The sequence below is a fragment of the Centruroides vittatus genome, unplaced genomic scaffold (assembly GCF_030686945.1).
Source record: "Centruroides vittatus isolate TY-2023 unplaced genomic scaffold, ASM3068694v2 contig_4, whole genome shotgun sequence".
NCBI lineage: Eukaryota > Metazoa > Arthropoda > Arachnida > Scorpiones > Buthidae > Centruroides > Centruroides vittatus.
Window position 1 is genome coordinate 3276884 of NW_027122214.1, and position 17616 is coordinate 3294499.

General features: G+C 31.5%; 1 protein-coding gene across 1 annotated transcript in view; it reads left to right on the plus strand.

The window, feature by feature from the left end:
• The window catches only part of TppII (Tripeptidyl-peptidase II), a 113748-nt gene that overhangs the window by 83000 nt on the left and 13132 nt on the right, over positions 1-17616 (plus strand). Inside the window, exons 21-23 of the mRNA XM_067271525.1 lie at positions 2403-2499; positions 6102-6239; positions 16162-16406. Coding sequence (XP_067127626.1) covers positions 2403-2499; positions 6102-6239; positions 16162-16406 — 480 coding nt within the window. The remainder of the gene's footprint in view (positions 1-2402; positions 2500-6101; positions 6240-16161; positions 16407-17616) is intronic.

Below are 17616 nucleotides of genomic sequence, written 5' to 3' on the forward strand. Positions count from 1 at the left end.
TTGCCATTTTTATTTTATTTTTTATTTTTCCTTTGCTTCACAAACACAAGTTGTGTTTCCATTTCAATACTTGGTGGTATTCCATCTTTATTTAGTCAACTAAATAAAGATGAAATGGGAAGTGTTGAAATGGAAACACAACTTGTGTTTGTGAATCAAAGGCAAAATTAAGAAAACACGGTTTCGGAAGATTAAGATTTTATTTTTTAATTTTATCTAATACCCTATTCACACTGTACAGTTTAAACCAGCTTAAATGACTAAGCCAGCTTAAGGTATGAAATATGAACGGAACTGACTTAACGTTAAACCGGTTTAACTACAAACAACCGGCTCAGCTTAAATCGCTTTCTCAAAGGAGCTTAAGTCGCTTCAAGCTTTCCACGAGGTCCGTCAGAAGTTCAAAAATAATGGCGGAAGCAGATGTGCAGGTACAAATGTTCGGACAAACGATACTCTTCTCTGTTAGCATGTTTAAGCTGCTTCGGTACAAGAAGTTTAAATGATAATATAAATTTCTTGTTTACGAAAAAAATATATATATATAAATTTCTGTCAAAAATCCATTCTTATCACTGTTCTATCGCTAAAGTGATATAAACATTGGCAACACGATTGAGAGAATCGTGTTGCCAACGACAACGACATCACTGATAATAAATGTTAATAATTCCCAACTAACGTCTTATGCTCTTTAAATAAGTTATTTATAATTTAAATTACTAAATATAAATTAATTTATGATGATTTACAAAAAATAAGCAAAAGTTTGATTTTATTTAAAATGTAATATTGAGTACACCCACTTGAGGGCTAAGCGAATAATTCGCTTTAATTACCTAGTGTGAACGAGTAGTTAATCTTGTTTTCGACAATGCGACTTAACTTAATTCTGCTTAAATCTTAATCCCGCTTAAAATGTTTCATTTGTTAATTTTATCTAAGAGTTTTGCTGTTTGACTATTATAATTTATAAATATTTCTTATATTTAAAATTTACAATTTTTAATATAAAAAATATAAAATGTATAACTAATTATCATTGGCTATACAATTACTTAACTCTGTTATGATTATTTAATAAAATTACTTGACTTGTTGTTTTAAATGTAAAAATGTGATATCTGAGAAAATTGTTCTCGATATCAATAGCTTTGTTTTGAATATTAATTTATATAATGATAATATTTTATAAATAATAAAATTTATACAAGTGTTTGCTTTGAAACACCACAATCCTAATTATTAATAACTTAAACTACATATTCTTTTTATTATAAATGACTTTATAATATTAACAAACAAACTTGGGGCAATACTTTCATTGTTGTTGTTTGCTAATGGTTAAATGTTAAAAGTGGCTATTTCTAAAATTAAAAATTAATAAAAAATATATATTATGTGGTATACTGAACTAAGATCAATTCTAAGAATGCTGTGAAATTCAGAAATGAGTGTGAAACTTCATTGGCACCAGAAAGAAAAGTAATTTTGGGTCTGTAGAAGCAATTTAAAGAAACAGAAATTGCCTGTGGTAAGTCTTAAAATCTGGAAAAGCCAAGTAATCCACATAGAAGCAAAAATGGAAGAAATTCAAGAAAGCATTATAAACTGCCTAACAAAAATTCCTTCAAAGACTTGGTGTAGCATGGAACCTCTTTAAGAATACTTTTGCTTATTCTGCATAAAGATTTGCATATGTTTCTTTACAAAATGCATATTTTGCAGCCTTTGAAAAAACAAGCAAAGCTGAAATGAAAGTTTTTCAAGGAAGTCAGTGATTTGTTAGAACATGACAGAATAAATCTTTGTGATTTTCATTGTAGAAACACTTAAAAGAATTGGTCTGTGTACCCTAGAACTTGAAGTATTAATTAGTAGTTGTGTCAAAAAAGTCTAAGGAAATTCAGTGTCATGTTTTTGGCAAAATTTGCATTTTCAATATTGAATACAGTATGTCTAAAAGTAAGTATGGCAGCCAAGTTGAAACTACAATGAAATAAACTTTCAAGTTTGTGTCTTAATATTATGTAGTTGTTCATAAGAAAAAAGAATAAGTTATTAAGAATTAAGACAGTGACATCTCAAAGTAAACACCCTGTATACTTTCATAAATCTATATTTTTAATGAAATTTTAAATTATTATATATAGTTTTGAGTAAAATATACAGCATTATAATGTTGTTTCCATACTATATCTAATTGTTTTGTCTGCCTTTATAAATTTAAAACAGTTTCCACAAAACTTCTTTTATTCTCAATTTAAGTAAGTTTAATTATAAATTTAATTTTATTTACAAATCATTTTCAGTAATAATGTTTACTTATGCAATTATATTAAAACGTTATTAATATTCCTCATTTTAAATATTAATGTTAAAGATAAATAAATATTTTATAGACCTTCTGAGAATAAAATTCAACCTCTTGGATGCAGAGATATTATACCTGAAGGGCGTCAAATTTATGAACTGGTTTTAACTTACAATTTTAACATTGTAAGTGATTTAATATTTATTTATGTTTGTTTTTCATTTACTAGAATATTTTAAAAATATATATTGGTTTTTATTATTTTTATTACACTAGAATAAATTAATGAGCACTCCTATTTATCTAAAAAGAATAGATAATTAATTTAGAATATTTTGAAATTTAAATAAATATTTTGTCAAGAAATTTTTCTTATTCTCTTTATTTAAGTATTGTAAAACATAAAGGATAAAATTTTTTAAAATATCAAATTATGAAACAAATTTTAATAAAATTAATGAAAATTTGCTTTGAATTTAAACTAAAAAAATTAAATTATTTCCTCTTGTTTTTTCTATATTGGCAGATTAACTGGATACTTGTAAAATATTTTTTTAAAATACATTTTTATAAAGTAAATTTTCCAAAAATATTAAAACACGTATTAAATAAACCCATTTCTTTTTATTTAGGCTAGTCAAAGTATTTTAATGAAATGGGATAGTTCTAATGAATGCTTTGGCCTTTTATAAATATCCAAATCAAAATTTAGTTGTATGTAGACAACAGGTTTAATGAAATAAGAGCTCATGGAGTATTTTGTACCAAATATATGATACTAGTATGGTAAACAAAAAAAAAGATTGTATTATGCAAGAAAGATAGGAAAAACTAATAAAAAAAATCTAAGCATATTCATTTTAGAATAAATGAAATGATATTGAATAGAAAATAGATGTTAGAATTGATTAATCCAGAGATCACTAAACTTTTTTCACAGCGGATTAGATAACTGAGAGAATGACAAACGCAGTCTGCATAACCATTTTGTTCAATACAGTACACTGAATACACAAAGACAACCGACATATTTATTTACCAATGCACAAACATGATTGCTGCAACAAGCTTGTAATTGCTTTTCTTAGAAACTTCATTGCAGGTACTTACACAAACAGCACTCTGATATCCAGTCATAAAAAGTATCTGAATTTTTTATTTCACTGATTTTCCTAACAATTATATTAATGACCCCCTGAATTAATCAATAATGTTAATGCTAAAAAAAATAAACAATATAATAATAGCTTTTTTAATTGTGCATTCTAAAAGTTCTGAGCTTTAAAATCTCTATTATCAGTAAAAGATGATTCTTTGGAGTGTAGGTTAATCTTAGAGTAAATTTAAAAAGTGACAAAATTGCCATTTTCTTTATGTAGTTTAATATTCCAATATTTGTTACTATCAAAAAGCATCTTGACATTTTTGTTAACATTTTTTTATATTTTGTTATTTTTTGCCATACATATAGAGTATTCAAAATAAATAAGAAACCCAATATTGACTGATTAAATCTATTAAATTATACTGAAAATATCTCAATGGCCAGTTTTTTGCTTACCAATTGATTTCAGATTCAAATCTGGGTTAGGTTCTCAATTTTACATGGTGAATCTGAACTATATATGTCAGACCTCATGTTTATTAGATTGCTGTCCCATTGTGAGCCTGGTTGAACTTGTAATGACCATGAATAAAGATCCTCATAATGTTCACAAAACAGGGAAAGTCAAAATATGATTATCATTTACAGTTTAATATAAAATAATGAATAATATAATACAGTTGTACTTTGTTATCCATCCTCTGAAAATAATTTGAATATTGGGAATTTGGATAACAGGATATATTGATCTGGTAATTGTCTCTTTAATCCCAAAAAAATTGACGGTAGACTGCCTCACAGCTTTACAGATTCCAAAAAACTCCTTTATTGCCTTTTTACAAATGCATTTCGGATCAGTATTAGGATATAGCTGTTTTTCCTTTTGAATCACTATTATATTATGGAAAAAAATAATAATTATATCCATAAAGTCCTTAAAATAATGGCAATCCAACATAAAAAATACTAATGAGATGATGATGATAAATGAAAATATAAGTTATAAAAATATGTTATATATATATATATAATAAAAATTACTCTCTTTTAATGATATTAGCATTGATATGAAAAAAATGCTGGCAAGGGCTATTGCTTGACATTCTCGGCTCTTGAACAGGACAAGAGGACAGCTAAGTATATATATACAATATACAATACTACAATTTGAGAAGTCAAATTGCTATTTGCATTGATATCATGTGATATCATTAATCCTTATATAATAATTTTATAATTTAAAAAAGCCATGAAACTCTTGTGTTTCTGTTCATGTCTAGATTAATGTAACATTTAAAAATTTAAAATAATAATAATAATTTTTTTAGTGATGAGCCATAACAGGTCTGTCTTTCATTTTTGAGGGAAGTTCCTGTCATTTATGAGGAGAGATGTTAATTTTGATACCAATTCAACAAGGAAGATCCTTGTTTCTTCTCTCCTCAGGTGACCTAAATTGTCCCAAATGATTGGACAATTGAAATAAAATAAATAGGGCCAACGATGACAGAATAACACGTGGAAACTCAGTTGAGACTTTCATCCCATAGCATTTTCCACCATCCCACTGAAAATTACTGCCTAAAATTGGCACAGAAACAAAAGAATTTCTCCCCAGAAGAAAAAGGAAAGAATTAGAAAAAGATTTAGAGTAATATTAAATAATGTAAACTCTTTGTCTGATATAAAAATGAATTCAATAATTAAAATGGTAGTCTTGTTGTTTTGAATAATAATTTAGATAATAGGAACAGGAGTTATTTTGATATTAAGGAATTAGAAAATATGTATCCCATGAGATATAATTTTTATACTTTGTTTATTCATTTATTGTGTTGAGATTTATTATAGAATTTTTATTTCTGTAATCATAAAGATTTGTTATTTTATTGCTAATAAATCCAATTTTACTTAAATTAAAAGAAATTCATCTAGCTTTCCTTTTGCCTAACTCTATTGTCTTGCCCATGGTTGAAATGTCCCTCCTAAACTCCAGAACAGTTTAAAATGTGAATTAGGATGCATACTTTATTATCCTAACTGGTGTCAGGGGTCCTGATAAGTTAAACTTTTGATCAAACTGCCATTATGGGTGTAACAGGGTCAACTGGAGCCCTGGAAATTCACATTACATCTAAAAAGTGTTTTGTTAAGTGACCTCAACAAGCTGGAAGTCACCTCATTGACCTCAACATTTATAAAAAGTGCATAAACAAAAATCAACAACAGGTTGCTTAACTTTTCCGGCAACAACATTCAAAGCTGTGTGTGACACCATCTGTTACAATATTTTATTAAAACAACTAAGTCCAAAAATGTAAAAACCTTGGGGGGGATCATTTTTGACCAATCACCATACTTTCCCTCTGTTATATATAACAGAGCTGGAATAGTAAAATAAAATGTTGAATTAAGAGATTAAAGACAGATTTCTGAAAAAAAACATTATCCAAGTAGTATTGCCATCTTAGCATTTACAGTATGCTTTTGATACTGCTAAAAATTAAGAACTACTTTTATCATTGTGTCACTATTAAGATATTTTATTTATTGGATTAATTTAATTTTTTGATATTATTATTACTTTATATTATGAGATATAATATTAAATATATTTATTTTGACAAATTGGAATTTTATAACTTTTTTTTTTAAACACAAATTTTAAAACATTATTTTTAGAGTAAGAGTACAGAAGTGACTCCAGTGTGTCCATTGCTATCAGATTTATTATATGAATCAGAATATGAGTCTCAAATGTGGATGATATTTGATTGTAATAAGCAACTTCTAGGTATTGGTGATGCTTATCCCAACAAGGTAATTAATTAGTATTATATAAATTTTATTTTATAAATTGCTACTATTATGCTACCTTTATGTGTAAATAAACCCACAAAGACATCAATAACTAGCAAAAAAATGAGAAATTTTAGTGAAAACAAACATTTTTCTTTCATATTAAATAAATACTTCAGGTCAAATAGAAAAAAAGAAAATGTTTGTTTTCATTAAAATTTCTTATTTTTTGCTAATTATTGATGTCTTTGTGGGTTCATTTTTACTAATTTTACCTAAATATTATATTTTTAAAAATTAATTTAAATATTTTTTCTTATCTACAAAAAATATATATTAATATATTACTTTCATAAATCCCTAAAAAATGGGCTTCTAGTTTACACTGATAATTTTAATGTTTTATTACTGTAATTATAATAAATTAACTGATTAAAAAAATTTAATTTACATTATTCCATTAAAAACTTTAAGCCCTTTTTAACTATTTGTGATATTTCTGAAAATTTTTTCTTGTCCTAACATTACTTCTTGTTGCTGTTTGCTTTATTTCTATAGTGTAATAGATGATGGTAACTGTGTAAGTGTAATAATGTTTATATTTATCTCTTCCACAACCTTTAAATTTCTGGTACGAAACTAATATAGTCACTGAACTAACGTTTTTGATCTTTAACCAAGATCTAATAATGAAGATCTTGGTTAAAGATCAAAAATGTTAGTTCGGTGACTATATTCATTTCGTACTGGAAATTTAAAGGTTGTGGAAGAGATGATCTTATATGTACTGGTATTTATTAGTGAAGATTGTTTATATTTAAAGTTAGACTATTTATGTGTACTAATGTTATAAAGAGGTAAAATTTGTAAGTTTGGATGTAGGAGGTAATCTCCAAAACTACTCATCCGATTTCAATAATTCTTTCACCAATATTTGGAATGGACCTTCAGGGTGGACATAGGCTGTATATTATTCCATTAAACATTCATATAAATTAAAAGATATCATCTAGGTAAGAGTTATATTTTTGGTGTCACTTGGTGGTGAGGGGCAAGATGTCATACGTATACGAGATAGGTACCGTATTTTAAGGACTAAGACGCTAAAGACTATAAGACGCACCTTAATTTTTAAGCAATTTTTTTAAAAAAAATACCTATAAGATGCACCTGAATTTTGGAGGCAATTTTTCGAAGAAAAAAGTGCGTCTTATAGTCCGTAAAATACGGTAACCATGCGGTGCAGTCACGTGGTCGGAGAGATATGCAGCACACTTGTCCAAAATTGTGTTAGCATTGACAAATACCTACAAGAATTTAATGCAAAGGTATTTCCACAACTACCTTTTTTTATTTTCCCGACATGTCAGTAATTTAACCTCATTTCATTTATTGTATTTTACCACATAATACCCACTTAAATATTTGCATACAATTATATGTTGTAAAGTAATTTTTTGGAACTGTACTTCTCTTCTATTTCATTGTATTTAATTAATTATCAATTACTGTATAATAACAACACCATGCCTAAAAGAAAATCGCAACTTTCACGGCAAACATCTCAGACAAGAGCAGCTAAAATACACTGAGTGGAAGAGTCCTCCCCTGAAACTATGCAGCATCTCACCAGTCATAGAGAGTACATATCACAAGTGCTAGGGAGTCCAGTACTGAATGCTCACAGCGATTCACTTGCCAAAATATAAGAACATCACAGGCCTATGCTAGGGAATCTATCTGTGATTGCTCTGAGTGGCTTGTAGCCTTGGACAGCATGTCTCAGATGCACATGCTAGGGAATCTAGCACCGAATGCTTCCAGTGCCTAGCTGCAGAAAGACAATGGATATCTAAGACTAGAGTGCATAATCGAATTGTTGCTAATGGGAATAGATCCGCTTTCAATTATGATCCAAGTATAGATTATGCTCAAGCAAAACACTGTAAAAATTGGACAAATGAACAAAACTTGCCCTAAGTGCTTTGCTGAAAAATGGAGTGATGAAGCAAATGGTATATGTTGTGCTGGAGGCAAAGTGGTTTCTCCCTAATATACAGGAACCACCACAACCAATAAAAGATCTTTTGTCAGACAGTCATCCATTATCTGCACATTTTTTAAATAACATATGCAGGTATAATACACTGTTTCAGATGATGTCATTCGGTGCTAAAGAAATTTGCAAAGGAAACTTTATGCCTACATTTAAAGTAGAAGGGCAGGTGCACCATTTGATTGGTAGTCTCCTCCCACCTTCAGGTCAAAGTCTGCAGTTTCTACAGATTTATTTCATATCTGATGCTGATCAGTTATCATTGCGATCCAATATTGCTTCCAACCTAAAAATACATTTAATCAATGACTTACAGTCCACATTAAGCAGCCATAATATATACATTCGCAGTTTCAAATACTTAGAGCATAACTTTTCATCGGACAACTCAAAATTAATAATTTTCGCCGACCGCACCGCCCAACATCAACATCATCAAGGAAGATACAATTCACCTACAATAAATGAAGTTGAAGTCTTATTAGTCGACGAAGACAAAGGACCTAGGGATATAGTGATTCATTGTAAAGATGGCTACCTAAAAAGAGTATCTGAATTACACTGTGCGTATGATCCTTTGCAATACCCTTTAATGTTTGTTAAAGGTGAAGATGGTTATTATTTGACAATCCCTCAACAAAATTTAGCAAGGAATAAAACTGTTTCATGTATGCAGTTTTATGCGTATAGGATGATGATCAGAGCTGATTGTTTTAATCCCTTATATTATTACAGAGATTTGTTCAGTCAATACTGTGTCGACATAATGGCTAAAATGATATCAGAAAAACTAAATTACAATAACATTTATGTCAAAATCAACAACAACTGAGAGCTGACAACTATATACATCTACGAGATGCTTTAAATCAGGAAGCTAATGTGAACCCTGCAAATATTGGACAACATATCATCTTGCCTTCAACTTTCACGGGATCCCCACATTATATGCACTTCGAATGCTATGACATACGTCTGAAACTATGGGAGACACGATTTATTTGTTACATTGTGGTGATTCGTGGCGAGGTAATATGTTCCACGAACGGACCGATACAAAATAAACGAATCAGATTATACTTTTAACAAGATATGATTTTTTATTTTCGCCAGAAAAGAACAAAACAGGTTCTTTGCGGATCCCAACTTCACAAAGTAAAACTTCGTACAGGCATTCTGTCCCTCAGTATACAACAAAGGACACGTTCGGAATGGAACCCGACAAAGTCCGATGCGTGAAGACCTTAAAACTAAGCTTATCCTACTTATAACTAGAAGAGAAGAAAAGTGAAATTAGGTGGAGGTAGAAATAGAAGAAGAAAGAAATACCCGGGATTTTCTTTTCTTAGTGTCTCTACCTTGGTGGGACACCGGTCTTGAGTCCTGCTTGATTATTATGAACCTTCCGTTCTCTCGGTGAACTTCTCGTTTTTCCGTAGTTTGCTTTAGCTCTCCCTACGATAGCCTCGGAAATTCCCTTCTTTTCTTAGGCCTGACCTTTTTGGCTCGTAGTCTTCGTTACTTTTCTTTCTGCTGCTAATCTATGCACACCGTTCGACCTCAATCCTTTTCTCTGCCCTCTCTCTCTGCTGTCCAGTCCAAAAGTGACTCCCCCGCTCTCTCCGAAGCCCTCGGGGTCTTTCTCTTCTATTTCCGTTCTATTTTCCGTTGTTTACTTCTTCGAAATGGTAATCCCACCCAGAGGGTACAAGAAGTGGAAAGGAAAGTTTTAGAGGATAGACAAGACAAAGAGACAAAAGAATTACTAAAACTAACTTATATTACATATCTATATATATAAAAATGAAATGTACAGTATGTCTGTGTGTGTGTGTGTGTGTGTGTGTGTTTGTCCTTCATGCATTACCATACCATTTATCCGATTGCCATGAAACTTTGGGAAGTTGTTTAATACACTCCCACAAAGGTTTCTGGCATATGTGAAGACCACCATTTTCCCCCTTTCAAAAATATATTTATATATGGATTAAGGCTTTTATGTCCAACAGATGGCGCTAACTTCCGACGACCTAAGTTTGCTTCTCTGTGAGGCATTGTTTTTCTGTGAGAACGGACTAAACCAGATCATTTTCTATCTATCTATATAAATAAAATATAACGTTCGTTTGTTCCTACCGATTCCTTTGAAATTTTGACACCACGTTGCATTCGAATACGCACGTGTTTTTATATAATATACATGTCGAAATTCCCCCACTGGGGGAGAGGGACAGGATTAAGGCTTACTGTGAAGAACTCGGCTTCTATTTATACTATTTTGCATGCGTTTTTTGCGTTTTTATTGCGTTTTAATAGGGTACGTCAACAGAATATACACTAAAAAGAGATTTTTCGATATTCCCTTGCGAGGGAGAGGGACAGGATTAAGGCTTACTGTGAAGAACTCGGCTTTTATTATACTATTTTAGACGTGTGTTTGATTGCGTTTTAATAGGGTACGTCAACAGAATATACACTAAAAAGGGATTTTTCGATATTCCCTTGCGAGGGAGAGGGACAGGATTAAGGCTTACTGTGAAGAACTCGGCTTTTATTATACTATTTTAGACGTGTGTTTGATTGCGTTTTAATAGGGTACGTCAACAGAATATACACTAAAAAGGGATTTTTCGATATTCCCTTGCGAGGGAGAGGGACAGGATTAAGGCTTACTGTGAAGAACTCGGCTTTTATTATACTATTTTAGACGTGTGTTTGATTGCGTTTTAATAGGGTACGTCAACAGAATATACACTAAAAAGGGATTTTTCGATATTCCCTTGCGAGGGAGAGGGACAGGATTAAGGCTTACTGTGAAGAACTCGGCTTTTATTATACTATTTTAGACGTGTGTTTGATTGCGTTTTAATAGGGTACGTCAACAGAATATACACTAAAAAGGGATTTTTCGATATTCCCTTGCGAGGGAGAGGGACAGGATTAAGGCTTACTGTGAAGAACTCGGCTTTTATTATACTATTTTAGACGTGTGTTTGATTGCGTTTTAATAGGGTACGTCAACAGAATATACACTAAAAAGGGATTTTTCGATATTCCCTTGCGAGGGAGAGGGACAGGATTAAGGCTTACTGTGAAGAACTCGGCTTTTATTATACTATTTTAGACGTGTGTTTGATTGCGTTTTAATAGGGTACGTCAACAGAATATACACTAAGAAGGGATTTTTTGAAATTTCCCTCACGGGGGAAGTGTTATCTATATATATAAAAACGAATATGTCTGTCTGTCTGTCTGTCCTTCATGCATTACTACACCATTTATCCGATTGCCATGAAACTTTGGGAAGTTGTTTAATACACTCCCACAAAGGTTTCTGGCATATGTGAAGACCAACATTTCCCCCCCTTCCAAAAATATCTTTATATATGTATTTGTGAACTGTTATCTATATATATAAAAATGAATGTATGTCTGTGTGTGTGTGTGTGTGTGTGTGTGTTGTCCTTCATGCACTACCATACCATTTATCCGATTGCCACGAAACTTCGGGAAGTTGTTTAATACACTCCCGCGAAGGTTTCTGGCACATGTAAAGACCACCATTTCCCCCCTTTCAAAAATATATTTATATATGGATTAAGGCTTTTATGTCCAACAGATGGCGCTAACTTCCGACGACCTAAGTTTGCTTTTCTGTGAGGCATTATGCTTCTCTGTGAGAATTAACTAAAGCAGATCATTTTCTATCTATCTATATAAATAAAATATAACGTTTGTTTGTTCCTACCGATTCCTTTGAAATTTTGACACAACGTTGCATTCAAATACACACGTGTTTTTATATAATATACATGTCGAAATCCCCCCTGGGGGGTGAGATGGACAGGATCATGGCTTACTGTGAAGAACTTGGCTTCTGTTATACTATTTTAGATGCGGTTTTTTGGGTTTTTAATTGCGTTTTAATAGGGTACGTCAATAGAATATACACTAAAAAGGAATTTTTCGATATTCCCCAGCAGGGAGAGGGACGGGATTAAGGCTTACTGTGAAGAACTCAGCTTCTATTTATACTATTTTACATGTGGTTTTTTGCATTTTAATTGCGTTTTAATACGGTACGTCAACAGAATATACACTAAAAAGGAATTTTTCGATATTCCCCAGCGGGGAGAGGGACAGGATTAAGGCTTACTGTGAAGAACTCTGCTTTTATTATACTATTTTAAACGCGTTTTTGATTGTGTTTTAATAGGGTATGTCAAGAGAATGTACTGTACAGTTTCAGTTCAGTTCAGTTTTATTAAAAGGTACAAATTAATGTACATCCTGGCTCCGAATGTACTGTACACTAAGAAGGGATTTTTTGAAATTCCCCCCACGGGGAAGTGTTACACATTTATAAAAGATACATTTTGAGCCACAACAACGCGTGGCCGGGTCAGCTAGTAAAAATATAAATACGCGAATAATATGGCCGACGGCCACAACATTTACTTGCAACCTGGAATGGCCACAGATTAAGGAACAGCTATTACCTGGCCAGTGGTCATTTGATCGTCATGACATAATTTCCGGGGTATTCCATTTAAAGATGAAGAAAATTATCAAGTTATTCACAAAAGACGAGATATTTGGTAAAGTCAAATGTCGTATGCTCCGTGTTGAGTGGCAAAAACGCAGATTACCACACTGTCATATGTTGTTTTGGTTGGAAAGAAAAATACAACCAGATGAAATTGACAGTGTAATAGTTGCTGAATTACCGGATAAAGATGACGATCCTGTATTATTTGATATTGGGACCAAAAATATGGTGCATGACCTTGCAGAGATCAAAATATAACATCACCATGTATGAAAAACAGTATTTGTTCAAAAAAATACCCTTGGTATTTTGTCAACAACATCCAGACCAGAGAGGATGGATATTCAGTATATCGTCGCCATGACACTGAAAATGGAGGTCAGAATGCTACCTTGAACATCAGAGAAAGAACGGTTACTATAGACAATAGGTGGATTGTCCCGTATTCCCCAATATTGTGTCGATCATTTAACACCCATATTAATGTGGAATACTGCCATTTAGTTCAGGTGATCAAATATATATGTAAATATATAAATAAAGGATCAGACCAAGTTACTTTCAGCATCAAAAATCCACATGATGAGGTGGGAAACTATTTAAATGGCCAGTACATAAGTACAGTACATCAGAATCTGTCTGGAGAATATTAGAATTTCTGATCCATGAGTGATATCCTACTGTTGTGCATTTGGCTGTACACGTAGAAAACTGTCAAAGGGTGTACTTCACGGCAGGAACAGTGCAACAACAGCCCAAAACCCATACAAAACCATACTTTTAGCTTTCAAGTTCTGCAACACGGATGAAATTGCAAAAACTCTGTTGTACCACAAAGTTCCACACTATTATACGTGGGCTAATAACAAATTTTCAAGAAGAAGGTGCAGTCAAAATGTTGATGGGCATCCAGGCATAAAGAAATATGCTGCTTTGGGAAAAATATATGGTATACATCCTTCTCAATCTGAGTGTTTCAGAATGTTACTGCATCACATACGTGGTCCAACCTCATTTGAGGACTTAAAAACTGTAAATGGAGTTGTCAAAGAAACATATCAAGCAGCTTGCTGAGATAGAGGTTTGCTCGAAACTGACGATCATTAGGAAAGTACTTTGAGAGAAGCTTCGATTTTGCAATGTCCATTAATGCTGAGGGAGTTTTTTGTAGTCATTCTACTATTTTGTCAGCCATCTGAATCATTAAAATTGTGGGACAACTTCAAAGAAGATTTTTGTGAAGACTTTTGTGGGACAACACCAAAATCAGGATTTTACTTTGCCTTTCAATGACGATATGTATGAAGGTTTGATACAAATCGATAAGAAGCTATTGGAATTGAATGACAAAAGTTTAAGTGATTTTGGATTACCCTCTCCTATTCATTCACGAAAGATGCAATGGGTACAATGCTGGTATGTCAGTACAATGTTAGTAAGTTGACAGATTTTGTCAATGAAAATTTGCCAAAATTAGTCACAGATCAATTACAGGCATTTGATACAATAATTGACAGTGTGATGAATAATAGAGGCAAAATATTTTTTTGGACACCCCAGGAGGCATGGGAAAGACATTCCTCACCAATTTATTACTAGCACAGGTAAGGCAGTCTGGAAAAATAGCCTTGGCAGTCGCTTCTTCAGGAATTGCCTCTACTCTATTGAGCGATGGGAAAACTGCACACTCCACATCCAAACTCCCATTATCAGTATCTCTAGAGCAACAATCCGTATGTTCCATATGCAAAAATGGGCCTCTTGGCAAATTGTTACAGGACGTGTCACTGATAATGTGGGACGAATGTACCATAAGTCACAGAGCCCATGTTGAAGCTATGAAATGAACGTTAAAGGACCTTAGAAACTTGAGCATCATTATAGGGAGAGTTACTTTTGTGTTTGCTGGTGATTTTCAGCAGACACTCCCTGTAGTTACAAAAGGGATGCGTGCAGATATCATCAAAGCATGCCTTAAATCATCTCCCTTATGGAGTTCCATTCAAAACCTGAACTTGCAAACTAACATGAGAGCCTATCTTAGCAGAGACACGCATAACGACTTCCCACAACGACTGCTCAAACTTGGAGAAGACGTTTTTCCTTCTCCAAATTTGAGCACTAACTGTGCTGAAATCATTTTAAATGAAACACTAGGTTGGATAGTCCACAGTCTTCAGCATCTTATAGATGCAGTATATTCTGGCCTCAAAAATTTACTTGAAAGAGACTTTCATTGGCTGTGTTCAAGGGCAATAGTATCACTTAGGAATGACACTGTCAATGAAATCAACAATCTAATTATACAAAAACTCCCCAGCAAAATCAAAAACTACAAGTTGATTGACACAGTCACTAATATTGAGGATGCAGTCCACTATCCACAAGAATTTTTAAATTTGCTTAATCCTTCTGGCTTGCCATCTCATGAACTACCATTAAAAGTTGGTACACCTATCATGTTTTTAAGAAATTTAAGCCCTCCTAACATGTGCAATGGCACAAGGCTACTAATTAAAGACTTAAAAGACAACTTAATTGTGGCGACCATCCTCACCGGCCCTGCAGCGACCAGCTTGCAAACATCTGAGGATTCCAATGATTTCCACGAACTTCCTGATATCTTTCAAACAGCTGCTATTTCCCGTGGAAACATTGTTTGCGATGACTATTAATAAGTCCCAGAGACAAACCTTCTCTTTGGTTGGAATTGACCTACAAAAAGAGTGTTTTTCCCATGGCCAACTATATGTTGGTTTATCACGAGTTGGAACACCAGAGAAACAGTACATTTTGCTACCAAAAAATAACACTACGTCAAACGTTGTGTACAAAGAAGCTCTAAGCCACTAATAAATTTAAAATACGTCTATCACAGATAACAACAGAAATTACAAAATACAAAAGAGTGGAATATATAATCCAAAAAAAAAAAAAAACATTACTTAAAAAAATCGTGCAAAAAATTACAAACAAATATAAAAAATACAAAAAACGCTAAAAAAAACTTTCCGCAACTTTCATGTACATGTTAAAAAGTTAACAATGAAAATTTACGTGATTTTTGAATAAAAATACTTACTTTAGGAGAGTGATAAAAATTTGTATATTGATTTTTTACTGATACTGTTATAGTCACAAACTGAATTCCATGTGGGCGAAACTGCGGGCACAGCTAGTATCAATAATAAAACAATATTTTTTATAAAAAATATTAGTGAATATATGCTTAAGAATGCTTAGATTTTTAATTGAAAATGTTTAATAAAACATCTATTAATAGATTATTAGAAAAATCAATAAATTTATATTATATTTCATGTTTTTTTCTTTTGTAGTATTCTGTGAAATTGGATAAAAGTGATTATGTGATGCGATTTCAAGTTCGACATGAGCAACGTTCTCTTTTGGAGAAATTGACAGATATGCCTTTTCTACTCCAACAGAAACTTCCTTCTTCTCTTTCTTTGGAAGTATATGCAACTCATTCACAAGCAATAATTGGTGGGAAAAAATTTGCGAACAAAACACTTCCTCCTGGTGTTTCATGTCCTGTCTTCTTTCTTCCTTTAAGTACTGAAAAGTAAGATTTAATTAAGAAAAATCAAATCATTGTTAAAAAATTTTTTTATAAATTTCATTGTTTTTCATATTACATTTAATTTTTTGTAAAATATGTAGAATTATAGTTATAATTTTGAAAAATATTTTACAGAAACATACAAACTTGAACACCCAAAAAGAGATTTATTTATTAGATTGTTATTTTAACAATTTAGATCCTAAAACATAGTCATAAAATTAGATGATATTGAAAATATATATTAAAAATAGAATGATATTGTAGATTTTATTAATTGATATTAATTATAGCTTTTTAAAATTAAGTTTTTTTCAGTTTTCAAGTAAAACAGAAAACAGATTTAATTACTGATGATAATATCAATTCTTAATATTTTAAGGAAGTCAACTCCATATGAAAGAACAGTACATTTGATTTTAAAAAAAATAAATGTAAACACAAAGTTTAATCAAATATTTTTTTAAATTAAATCAGAGCTGCTGCACAAAGATAATAAATATACTCAAAGAAACAGCAAAAAATTTAATAACTAAAACATCTGAAAACATTTTATTATTCAATTTATTGCTGTTTCTTTGAGGTTATTTGAGTGTGTTTATTTTCTTTAAAATTATAGCTGTCTGTATTTTTATGCCCATTTCATAGTATTGCTTTGGCATTCTGAGTATGTGAATAAGAACTTAAAACTTATGAATAGTTTTATTTTTTATGAGAGGAATATTGGAGAACGTTTTTATCATTATAAAAAGTAAATAGTTTAAAGATTTTCAAAATTATAAAAGTTATTTTAATAACAACTACAGATATATTAATTTCAATAGAAATAGTAGATTTAGTAGATTGAAATTTGCAAAGAAATAATCTAATTAATGATAATGCAAATGATTTAATTTTATTTTTATACAAATAATCTGCTTTTATTTCATTTAAATTATTTATATCAGGGATGGGCAACCTGCGGCCCTCGGGCCGCATGTGGCCCGCAGTAATATTTTTTGCGGCCCGCGTGGCAAAAAATATGAATAAATATATCAATTTCCCAGCTTAATGAGATATTCGACAAAAATTTAAATGTTATTTTCTACAACTTACATTTGTGAAAAGTTTTTTCGCAATGAATTTAGTAAAAATTAAAACAAGAAACCGGCTAACAGACACATCGAAACTAATTTAAAACTAGCAGTGACTGATATTTAACCAAATATTTCCG